General features: G+C 39.0%; 2 protein-coding genes across 2 annotated transcripts; one reads left to right on the top strand and one right to left on the bottom strand.

The window, feature by feature from the left end:
• Nucleotides 1–1,725: 1,725 nt before the first annotated feature.
• On the top strand, nucleotides 1,726–2,377 carry LOC131428051 (DNA-binding protein SMUBP-2). The gene has a single exon (XM_058591691.1). The coding sequence runs from the start codon at nucleotides 1,834–1,836 to the stop codon at nucleotides 2,323–2,325; it is 492 nt and encodes a 163-aa protein (XP_058447674.1). The 5' UTR covers nucleotides 1,726–1,833; the 3' UTR covers nucleotides 2,326–2,377.
• LOC131428050 (26S proteasome non-ATPase regulatory subunit 2) lies at nucleotides 2,317–5,589 on the bottom strand. The gene is made up of 4 exons (XM_058591690.1): nucleotides 5,373–5,589; nucleotides 2,905–5,236; nucleotides 2,725–2,843; nucleotides 2,317–2,661 (listed from the first exon to the last, which is right to left on the bottom strand). Exons 1-4 carry the CDS (start codon nucleotides 5,448–5,450, stop codon nucleotides 2,479–2,481), a joined length of 2,712 nt encoding a protein of 903 aa, XP_058447673.1. The 5' UTR covers nucleotides 5,451–5,589; the 3' UTR covers nucleotides 2,317–2,478.
• Nucleotides 5,590–12,176: the final 6,587 nt, after the last annotated feature.

Raw genomic sequence — 12,176 nt, 5'->3', positions numbered from 1 at the left:
TTTCACTCCGACGATTGGCTTGAGGCTTCCGAATCGTCGTCAATGTTTCCTTATACCGTTTGATAACGCGCCATACGGTATTTCTGGGCAATTTCAGCTGTTTAGCTAGCCTAGATGCAGACCACAATGGATTTTCCAAATAACTGTGCACATTTTTTCCGTTCTTTCGGCTTCTATGTTGATTGTTTACAAAGTACTGTCGATTTACGGAATGTCAAAAATCATACGTGAAACTGACAAAATTCCCGACACATGGGCGCCAAAAACTTCCAAATCCGTCCACCGAGTTGAAAATGTCATGTCATTTTCATAACGGGACTGTCATATTCGCTGTGACCGATCTGTGGCGATAAATTGAATGCGAGCGGCGGTGTTTCCATTACCAGTTTGAAAAAATTCAATCACAAAGCTAGTTCATGCAGATGTTTCAAAAATATTACAACTATTTACTTAAATTTCATACAGGAAGTATCAGGAGCACAGCTTTTGCCTTTCGAGTATGACGCAAAGGCAAGAAATCTTACAGCAGAGACAATAAATATTGCGCTCCTATTACTTCTACAATTCTGGTTTATTGTGGCTAGCCATTCTCAGATTGAAACGAGTAGAACAGCTATCGATGAGAGCAAACGGCGACATTCACGAGAGAAAATTTCATGAGACGTATGACATTTTTCATTTGCTACAGTCACGTCGAAGTACAATTGGCGACTGCTGTTTTTTTGTGCGGTTTGATTGTCTGCTGTTTCGTGTCATTTTCCATTGTGTTCGCAACCCTGCTTCGGGTTCCTCTGTTTCGTATTGGGAAATTTATGATTTTCAGTACAGACCAAAATTCATGTTCATAATCATATACTATGCGCTTCAAAATAGTATGAACGTAGCTTAATATATTGTTGACGAAAACGCCATCACAACAAGAAGCGTTGGCTTCAGGAACCACCGTTCATAGCAGTGATCCCCACATTATCGAAATGACGGAATGCGTAATGAATTCTTACTCGACTGCATGATTTTTCAGTGCTCGATCGGTTCAGTGCTAGAATTTTCGCCTGAGTTGGCAGCTCGATCAACCTGATTGACAGTGACATTATAAATGTCATTGAATATTCGCTCATTTTTTGAATGTGTTAGTGTGAAATTTAAGCGACTTAAGCCATTTCACTACACTCCAGCTAGAGGAATGGATGATGCTGACTAAGGTAGGCCGTTTTGTTAATTTCCAGCGAATTTCAATAGTTTATATTGGGATTCTAAGAAGAACTGGTTATTTACTAGTTCTGTATATCCGAAAAACATGAAGTTTTAAATTTGTATATTCAGTTATATAATGTTTTCGTTTAAAAATAAACTGAAAATCAGCACGAAAACGTGCAAAATCAGGAAAGAAGAAGAAGAAGACGAATTGACAATTCAGTCCGCATCTTCTCACTCAATTCCGAATCAACCGGTTGTAGGCGAATCGGTTCATTCGGAATCGGTTGTTGCACTGGAGTTGGAATTGATTCGGAATTCATTATGATTTCCACATGAAATTCCGAATGAAAATTTCTCGCCGATTCGGAATTGATTCGGAATCCATTCGGAATCCATTCGGATCTGATAATGTGGGGAGTTGGGCCCCTTATCCGTCAGTGGATGATTGCAAACTAGTAAAAGAAAAAGGGAACGTGTTTCGCGGATTTTCAAGTATTTTGAATAAGTGTGTATTTCCCTATCCTTTGTTTTGCTGCTACTAGCCACACTGTTTTTGTATTCATTACCTTCAGAATAATTTATATTTATTTCTATAAGAAAAACAAATATTCAATTCTAAATCATAAATCAACCCTGATGAATGCCAAAACCCCAACTTCCCAGTCGATTGGAACCTCAGAAGCTTTGCAACTCGTAACGGACCCTAAAAAAGTCACCAAAGCGACGGACATTCTTGAACCATTACCATGTACGACGGTAGAGCAAAATTTGGACCACGTCCTGGAAGCTGTGAAAACGGTCGACCAAACTTGTGATTTTAAGCGATGTAAGCAGAAAACCAATATGATGGGATCGAACTGTGATTTTTGCAAGCAGAGGTTTTGCTTCAAGCATGGCCTACCGGAGATTCATGGCTGCGGGGAAGCCGTACGCAAACAGGAACGGGAAGAATTTCTTCATCCGTTACCGGCCAAAACGGTCCAGGCCCAGGAAGATTTGAAAAAAGCACACGGTCGACTAGACCAGAAGCTAAAGCAGATGAATTTGTCACGGAAAGCGAAACCACCGGGTGCTGCTGGTGAAGGATCATCCGGTCGAGGAGGAAGCAAACGAAGGGGGAAGTCTTAAACTGTGATTTATTGAAATACTTGAAGCTAAATACATTAATTAATATGAATCAGTTTCAAATTGTATTCATTTTGTGTTCTACTTGTTGATCGTAGCAGATTGAATTATAAGTCTTGCAGATTGTCCACTTCCTCGACTGAGCTTGCGTTCGCTTTAAGGAACATAGTTTGGATTTTTTCGCAAAATGCAGAATCCTTCCATGATGGGCGTCAGTGAGATGTATTCCTCGGTTGCAAGTTCGGCTCGTTCGCCCATGGCCAGTAGAACGGGTGTGGTATGAGTCTGGAAGCCGGTGATTGTTTTCGGTTTACCGGCCTGTCCAACTACATCGACAGCCTGAAAAAATATTGAACCAAACCGTTGATTCGATGTTGGCATAAATTAATCCAATTCACTAACCATTCCTACGCGAACCGGAACTGGACAGGGGCTAAGGTCCTCGGTAAAGGTGATCAACATGCGGGGCTGCATTGCGGTGGCCAAAGTGTACAGAAGATAGTGCGATTTGCCCAAAATTACTGTGAACGAAATAATGATTGATGAATCGAGGGAATAACGTTGAAGAGATCAATAACTCACTGTTCTTGACGTCCATAAAAGACACGAGTGTGGCCATCAATCCAGCCACAGCTACCGGACTCATGAGCTGTCGATCACTATGATACGGACTAAGGGTAAGTGTTCCTTTGCCTAGATGGGTCAGTCCTTGTGCAATTCGTACCATGAAAAGATTGTTCGGATCCTTAGCGTGATACTGGGCTAGTTGACGAAGCATGGCGGCTAATCGTGCGTTATTTGTGCCAGCACCGACCAGACCCATAGCGAAGATAGCGTTGTGAGCTACTTCCGCGTCACTGTCGTGAGAGAATTTGCTCAATGTATCCAAAATATTCAGCTTCGGATTAGACACTGAAATTAAACCCAAAGCAAGCGGAACGGCCCGACGGATACAGGGTTCGCAATAGCGAAGTAAATTGCCAAACGACCGGAAAGCCATTTCCGAACCAATTTCTTCGCCCATAGCTATCAAAGCGATTCCCAAAACGGCCACCGACTGACAGGCAGACAAATCCTTCTCTTTATCTTCTTTCTCTTTCTGAGCAGCGGCGGCAGCAGCTGCTGCATCTTTTTTCGACGATGAACTTTCGGTTTCCGTTGAAGCCGGTTCATAATGTTCGGAACACAAATGGAGTAATTGTTGAATTTTCAACACATTGCCTGTTCCGGCATAAGCACAAATCTCAACCATCGTTTTGGCCATGGAACGGAAAGGTTCCTGGATGATTTCAAGAGCGGCAATTACAGCTTCAGCCGCTTCCTGACGTCCGAGATATACAAAACCAAGTCCTACCGGTAGGAAGCGAGCGTAGGTGTCTTTCAGTTCCAGCTCCGAACGGTCCATGATGGTCTGCAGTAGAATTTCCGACACTTCACTGTTACACGATCCCACGGCAATCATTCCCAGGGCCAACGCAGCAATGCCCATTACTTCCATGGTGGAACCGGTGCGACGTTCTGTACTGAAAACCGATCCAATTAATTCCAGTACGACCGGTCGATTCGATCCGGCATATGCCAACCCAAGCCCAAGAATAGCTCCAATCCGCATCGTGCTGTTCTGATGTAGAACATAATCCGAAAGAAGGGCCAGTGCCGGATCGACTTCGTTACGAACACCACAATTAACAATGCCACAAGCCAGCAGAGCACCGGATTTGATGTAATCCTCATTCGAATACAGATACTTATCAATTGGCGTTAGACCGCCGTCGACATCCCACAGCAAGATCAGTCCCAAAGAGGCAGTCGCACTGAGCATTCCGTGTTCTTTGTTCTTGTAAAGCCACTTATTTCCGTCTTCCATCAAAAGTTTATCCTGACCGAATCCAGCATTGACAAACCCATTCACAAAACTGGCGGCCAAATTTTGTCGGGCCGAGTCGATCTGCGATGATCCGAACGGAGTACGCGAGTTGTCCAAATGTGACTTATAAACATCCTCCGGAGTCTTCGGTTCCATAATGTCCAACTCGCGGGCAAGGTTCAGGAAGTGATTGTTCAAATGGGAATTGGACATAATTTCCACCAGATCGTCATAATCGTTGGAGCCCTCCGGCAATTCCAGGAAAATCTGCTGCCGACCAAGCATAAATGCCAGCTGCTTCTGAATTGCCAAATCTCCGCATGTGGTAAAAATATCCTGAATCAGCTGTATATCGTTGATCATCATCGCCAAGCGCATAGCCTGGGTATACATTTTAAACTTCCTGGACAAGCTCAAAGCACACTTGAGCAGGCTAATATTCTCCGGTTCCGGAACGTACGGAACACAGCTCTGTAGGTACAGACACACCCTCGGATAAGCACTTTCATCAACATAAGCTTCCAAAAGATCAAGTCTCTCGATTTCCATCAGTAAATCGCAAGCCTCAGCCTCGGCATTATGGGCCATGTTATACGGGATAATCTGATGGATCAGATGGATTAGCCGTTTCTTGAAATCATCTGTTGTTTCCGGCCAGTTGGAGGCGATCTCGCCACTCAAATGGCGCACATATTCGTGACCCCAATCGCCTATGCTTTCATTAGTGTCATCACACAGCAGCCGGTAGACCAAACACTCCTTTCCCGTTCCCATGGTCATTGCCAGTACGGAAATGATTTCCGCACAAAGTTTAGCAGTCGATTTTTCCTTCACGGAGGCTGTCATCTTTTTGTGAATTTCTTTCATCGTTTCGAAATGAGATCTCATAAACTTCAAAGGCTTTGGAACCGACGTCATCGAAGTGGTCGAAGCCTTGATCAACTTTGCCATCGTTTCCAGGGCTGGCAAGTGCAGATCCACCGAAGGCTCCTGTAGCCGTTCTACTAACATGTTTAGCTCATCTTGCAGCTGTTTGTCCTCGTCACTCTGAAATCATACGGAATGATAAAAATATGCATAAATGATAGAACATTTGAACTGGCAGGATAGGGCAGCAAATGATGACAAAGCAACTTCAATTGCAGCGCATCCTGGTGATGGCTTCATAATCCTATCTGCTTACCAGCTCAGTTTTTTCCTCTTCCTTCTCCTTAGTCTTGTCTTTAATTGGTGTATCTTCTATTTTTTCCGAAGTAGACATGTTTCGTTACTATTTCTATAGAGTATGTTCGCAAAATCAGGCTGGTTTATAGCTGTATTCCGTGATAATAAAGAAATTTTACAGAGCGATGAGTTGTGAAAACACAGAAACTTTTTAGGTTAGTTATTAAACGTCAAACCGACTGATATGTCGGCTCTTTTGACAGTAGTCTGAATTTCAAGAAAATTTCAAGATTGTCAAGCCGACATAATCGCCCTTATTCTGAATAACGTCGTATCGTTTTTTCGCTCGTATTTCTTTCGTATTCCCAATAACGCTAGCAAAATCAAAGGTAGCTATGATTCGATCGAACCAAATTCGATCGAAAAATCAATACGTCGTTATTCAGAATAAGGGCGAATAGCTTTGAATAAAATCTATACACGCAGAAAAAAATTGTATAGAAATGTCACGATTTTTAAATAAAGGACAACATTCGTTTTGAAAAGGCTATATGAATTGCATAACTATTTATCTATCAATTTATCTGTTTATCTATCTGAATTATTGTTTTGTGCTTTTTATATTCAAAAATTGAATAAATACACTCGTTTCAGTATTTCACGGAGAGGAATTAGCCCAGTTTGAAACAACTACACACTTAAATTTTTTAGCTGAGTCTCGGCAAAAAAATGCCGAGATTCGCACAACCGAGTAATCAGCAATCATCTCGGCAAAAATAAAATTACTGAGCGTTTCGGCACCCTCAAATTTGACAAACGTCAAATATTGCCGAAATCGTCAGCATAAGATTTACTGTTTGCTCAGTGAAACGTTCACTGAATATTCGGCAATCCAATAAAACGAAAAAATGAAAAATAAATTACCGAATCATCAGTAATTAAAAATCTAGTCCATTAATTTTGCTTGTAATTTCTTAACATTATAAACACGCCATTCAGGATCAAAAATTCATATTATTAACACTTAAAGGAGGCTTACAAATTTGTTGCCAGAAGTGCTTAAAGCCTCTACCTGAAAACATGTAGCATAAAAAAAATTTAAAAACAGTTTGTCGGAAGGCTCGCATTTGATACCGAATACATGCAAAGAGTTTTAAATGCTGACAGTATTTCCGGTCCTATGGGAATTAGTACATCTCTCCAAACTAATGTCTCAGTCTCCTTCGCCAAATTCCTCAGACATCACTACCAACAGCGGCGTTTCCGGATGCGGCCGGCTTGAGTCGAGCTGGAAATAAGAAAATAAAAATAAAAACTTACTTTGATCTATTGAATTATTCCATGCATTGGATTATTTTTTCGCATATCCCCCAAAGTTTTGTCTCGAGGACGCTTTGAGCCCCGTGTTGGGTGTTTTTCCCTTATAATCGCGAGTGCTCTGATAAAGTCGCTTTTTATAAAGCGAAACATGTCACTATATTTATTCAATATTTTTACTTGCAAGCGGTTCCACGCTTCTTGGAAGATTATCCATTTTTTCACTAGAGAATTTCATCAGAAAATAATCGCGCAATGCGAAGCGAAATTGTAACGCAGCAATAAATGACAGCTGTCGTGCTGAATCTCGGCAACAGCTAGCGCATATTCCGAAATCTCGGCAAACGTCTCTGCTGATGTCGGCATATCTGTTGTTTACCGATAAATTCAGCAAGCCATTATGCCAAATTTCGGCAAAGTGAAGCATTTTACCGAAATATCAGTAAATGCATTTAACGAAGTTCAGAAACATGCGTATTGATTACTGAGCAATCAGCAAATTTACGTGTTGCTGATCAGTTTCGGCATTTTATTATGCCGAGCTTAAGAAATGGTTTTAAGTGTGTAATAATATATACATTAAAATTTGTTTGCCCTAAACCCACAACTGTAGTTGACAAAAATGTATTTTTCAGATGGATTAAAATCGTTTAATCGACGACACGACCTACCACTCGACTATCAAATCTGTATTGGCACATTGTGGCAAAGCTGATTTACCGGTAGCGACACCTGCCAATGAAAAATAGAACCAAGAAAAGGAGGATTCTTGCGAAAATTTTCATTCATTTTCATAGTAGTGATTAGCAACATTTTTATCGTTTATTCAATAGTACAAATAGATATCAGCAAAAAAAGTACACTCGGAGTAATTGATTTCAAAGTGATTACTACTTCTTTTGTTAGTGCAAACTACGATTAAACATGGAAAATCTTCAGAAATGTGTGAAATTGGGTAAGGTTAGGTTTTTTCGGATCAACATTTTTTTAAACAGAAACCAGTGTAATGTTGATTTCTCGAGTACTAGAAATTTGAAAAACCAAACCAAGTTTAATGCTCTATTCTGAATAAACGGTAGATTTCGCACAATGAACTAAGATCAACATTACCACCTCAGAGTAAAAACTTTTTCTTCAACTTCTACTATGATTTTTCAAATAAATTTGCCCATTTTCAAAAGAAATCGTTGAAAAGGTGGAGTAATTAAAAATTTTTCTACCGATTTGACAGCTCTTGCTGAAAGTATCATCTCTAAACAAGCAGCGCCTCTACATTTCAGTTTTGCGACAATATGCCAATCGCAAATTTAACTACCCCTCAGTAACTGGTACTGTCGGAATCGCATGAAAAAATGTTAGAGCTGGCAACACAAGTTGGTAAATTATTGATTTTGGAAAACATTTACCAGTAGCCTTGGTAACCACATATGAAATGTAAACAAAAACAAAAGATTTTCACTTAAAACGAAATCACTGAGTGTAGTTGGCCCGCTGGCAGATATTAAATTTATTATTTTTTTGAGAGATCTGCCATAGCTGCATAATCTGCCATAGCGATTGTGTCGTATGCCGCTTTGAAGTCAATGGCGCGTTGTATTCTCGACACTTCTGGAGTACTTGTTTCGTAACGAATATGTAATTCGTAGTGGTGTACCGTACCGGAAACGCAAATTATTCACTACCAAAAATTTGATTTCGGTTGTTTAAGGCAATTAAAAACATCTCGTGTGTTATCTTCAGAGGGAATATTTTTATCTAAATAAGCATTTATCACTTTCATAACGTTCCCAGAAATACTTACATTCCTCGTTTAAAGTACTTACACTTTTTTATGTCGTCTATTTTGAAGTCCAGCCTGCAGATTCAATAGAAATGTATCGGCACTAGAACATTTTTGCTTTTGCGTTGGGGATCTGAATGACCTGTAAATGCTTATCTTAACGCAAGAATTGTCCGGACTTCGCTAGGTATCAGATGCCATGTTGTCTGAAACGCTCTCTAGATTCAGAATTGTCGCTATTTGTTACAATCTGGCAAGCTTATCGCGAACGGACCAGGATGTAACTCCCGTAAGGAATGAAGCCAATGCTCGAGCTTCCTGGTCTAAAAATAGTCCACCAAGCCGATTGAATGTAGACTTTTTGATAACTCGCTCCAGACGACTTGTAACTTCACTGGTAATTATACTAACCAATCCATCATAATTTCTTGGTGTGAGGGCAGTTTTGAACGCCGTTAATAAGGCGTAGACTTGCACTATCAAGAATTGTATAAATGTTTCCCCAGCTTAATACGATGCCAACTCTTCCTCAGTGAGGTTGTTATAAATTGGTCAACCCACGGATGCAAACGAGGTTTAAAAAAAAATTGAACGTGCCTGTTCAGCGTCACTAGTTTGTAATCGCCCTTACTGGATTGAACTTTGAAGTGCCGATTGGGCTAGATCTGTGTGACCGGGAGGGTAACCAGATTTCAGAGGTAATTTCAAAGCATTTACGTCGAATGCACTTCCGAATGATGAAAAATACATCATCCAACATGCTGGAGCATTGCTGCCCGTTTCAATGCTGATATCGCTTTCTTCCATGAAATAATGCTCAAAAAGTAAATATGTCCCAAGAATTTTCTGTATTTGCGTACTCAATCGGGACTTTTCAATCAACTTATTTAAAGTTTTTAACTTCGCTTCCTTAGTTCCAGAGAACTTTTTTCGAGATCGAACTAAAAAACACAAAACGATTAAGAATCCATTTTTACGAAGATAACAACTCACCAAGCATCGGCGTTTTACAAACTTTATATACAATTCAGCCCTCGAATGAATTATTGTTATTTTTTGCAGTTTTTTGTAAAAGATTTCGAATTATGAAAAGTGTAATTATTCCACAACTGTTTCAAACTATTTGTTTATTCATTGTGGTGCTCATTGGTAACTAGCTCATAGCAACTGAAACAGTGTTGCTCGAATAGCTAGTTTTTGTCATTTTCAAGGGGTCGCTATTTTTAGAGGGGCTGGGGTCCACTAGGAGATTGATAGTACCTATTAGCTCTCCGAACAGTACCAGCCTAGATGCCGTGTGGAATTTGGCGGAAAAAATGAACTAAGAATAGATCCACTGGGTTTCTGCTTCCATGTCGTAAAAGGCGACAATTGCAAGAGTTTCTTTTTCCTTTCAGTTATCAGATATTTCCAACGTTTTACTTCTGATCACTCTATTTTACTAAATTATCTTTTCATTCAACCTATCAATTTCCGTCTAGCTTCGGAGAAAAGTTTTATTTAGAATGTTCTCTTCTTCCATGTTATTGCCTTTCAGGATTATAAATTGAATCATAAAAATCAACTATTGCGCAAATCCGTTGATATTACAAAGTTGATAACAAAGATAACATATATCGGTATATTGAATGCATAGTAAAAAAATACTTGATATTAATATTTCAAACAATAAATTTATATTTTTCTCGGTAGCCGGCTGCCCAGATCAACCAATATAATCAATTAATAATTTTAATAAATAGTAAATCGGAAATAAAAAGTTTCAAGACGCGTGTGAAATCTGTTGACCTTTATTTGGTGATTTAAAATGATTTTATAACAACTGTTTAGAATATGTCAATGCAATGAATCAACTATTTTGTTTAAATCCTATTCACTCGTTTATTTTGTATCACATAATTTCATTTATAAAATATAAGGAAGTTTTTATTCTTTACGCGATAGTATTGCAATTTTTTTCAGTTTCCTCGAATAAGAGCTGTGAATCAAGACCGGGACTTCAATATAGGATATTGTTGAAACGTTCACTCGGGGGGAAGTCAGCGAGTTTAGTGGTGCATCCGAGTATCTTAAAACCGGAACATACTGAGTCGCGCGCGAAGAATACCAATATTGAAATTTTTACTAACAAATATCCTTCTCCCGTGGCACTTGTGGAGTGCGCAGTAGTATATACGGCCTCTAGGAATAACAAGTGTTGGACTAACATCCCTTCCCATTCCTTAGACGATCTACGTTCGGGCCTGGCCGGCGCCGGTACTGATCATTGAATTCTGCGATTACCAGAAGATTTACATTGAAGGATGATTTAGCAGTCCCAGGTCGGATCATCTAGAAACTCCCTGTACAATTTCTGTTAATCCCGATCAGTAACGGAGTAGCAACCAGGGGTGGTCGCTCAAGCTCAAGCTCAAGGGGTCGCTATATTTATGGTAACTGGAGGTATATCGCTCACAAACACTTTTTATTTCGATTTTTGAAAATTTTCATTAATCTCCGATATACATAATCAATCACCCTGTCATCTAAGTACCAGCGGTAAAATTTAACAGCGGACAGTATTCCTCGGCGAGAGAACTAAAAAAAATGGGGAAGAAGTTACTACGATGAAAGCAGCCATCGGTGCCAATTCGATTATCTCTTAAGCGATATCTCTGTGGGTAAAAATTCCTCAAGTGTCGTTGACACAAAAAATCTCTTGTAAACTTCGAGGTTCAAAGATTTGTGGATGCTTGTTTCAAGAATGAAAATCTCAGTCACTGAGTTCTTATCAGAAAATTTTTTAATATGAACTTTTTCTGATCATGATTTTCCCAACACTAAAACAATTGATAATTTAACGGGATGGATTTCTGTTCTCTGTGCTTCTAATACTCGCAAAAAAATCGTGGTTGTTGAAAATAACAAAACGAATAGTTGCCCATCAAATCGAAAAATTAGTTCTTTGAAACCGAGATATCGCCGATTTAAACAAAATATGCTTGTTTTATACCAAACTATGATTGTATCAAATAAATAAATAAATATATATATATATATATATATATATATATATATATATATATATATATATATATATATATATATATATATATATATATATATATATAGGTCGCTTAAAAAAATTAATGGTTGAATCACACCAGAATTGTTAGAAACTGTATCACTATCAATCTTTTTTCCTGCGTGTAGAAAAAAGACAATTTTTCTCATTTGTATAAAGAACATATCCAACTATATCCAACCGTTTCAGCAAACTGAACAAACTGCTTTTTGATTAGCGGCCCTTACACGTGACAATATTGTTGTCAATCCAAAGTATTGTGAATAACATCAATCCAATTGGCTTGATAACTTGAGTCCGAGTTTCTCGAAAAATCCAAGCATTTGGCACTTTAAATATTCCAACTTAATATTGAAATATTGAGAGAAGAGGTCATTCCACATATTTAACAGTTTCTCTCTGGAAAGAAAGTATTGTCGGATTGATGAACAGTTTTGATTTTTTGACAATATTTCCGTCAATCCAATGAAGTTTCCATTACAAGATCAAAAGTATTATCAATATTCCTTGTATTGACAAAGGGCCGCTATTAACTTTGTACCGTGGGTTAAACATGTGCTCAACATTTCAAATGGCACCGATTTCTTAGTAAAATGATTTGAGTGTGTGACTCGAGTTCAAAATGTTCCACTTCATTCTGGAATGAATGTTGAGCCCGCATG

This window comes from Malaya genurostris, chromosome 2 (assembly GCF_030247185.1).
Source record: "Malaya genurostris strain Urasoe2022 chromosome 2, Malgen_1.1, whole genome shotgun sequence".
Classification (NCBI taxonomy): domain Eukaryota; kingdom Metazoa; phylum Arthropoda; class Insecta; order Diptera; family Culicidae; genus Malaya; species Malaya genurostris.
The sequence above is the reverse complement of the archived record's forward strand: the minus strand, read 5'-3'. Positions and strand labels throughout refer to the sequence as shown.

Coding starts and splice junctions, on each gene's coding strand:
- LOC131428051 (XM_058591691.1), top strand. CDS start 1,834: ATGAATGCCAAAACCCCAACTTCCCAGTCGATTGGAACCTCAGAAGCT.
- LOC131428050 (XM_058591690.1), bottom strand. CDS start 5,450: ATGTCTACTTCGGAAAAAATAGAAGATACACCAATTAAAGACAAGACT. Junction 5,237..5,372: donor AAGAGGAAAAAACTGAGCTG/GTAAGCAGATAG, acceptor GTATGATTTCAG/AGTGACGAGGACAAACAGCT. Junction 2,844..2,904: donor TTTTATGGACGTCAAGAACA/GTGAGTTATTGA, acceptor TTTCGTTCACAG/TAATTTTGGGCAAATCGCAC.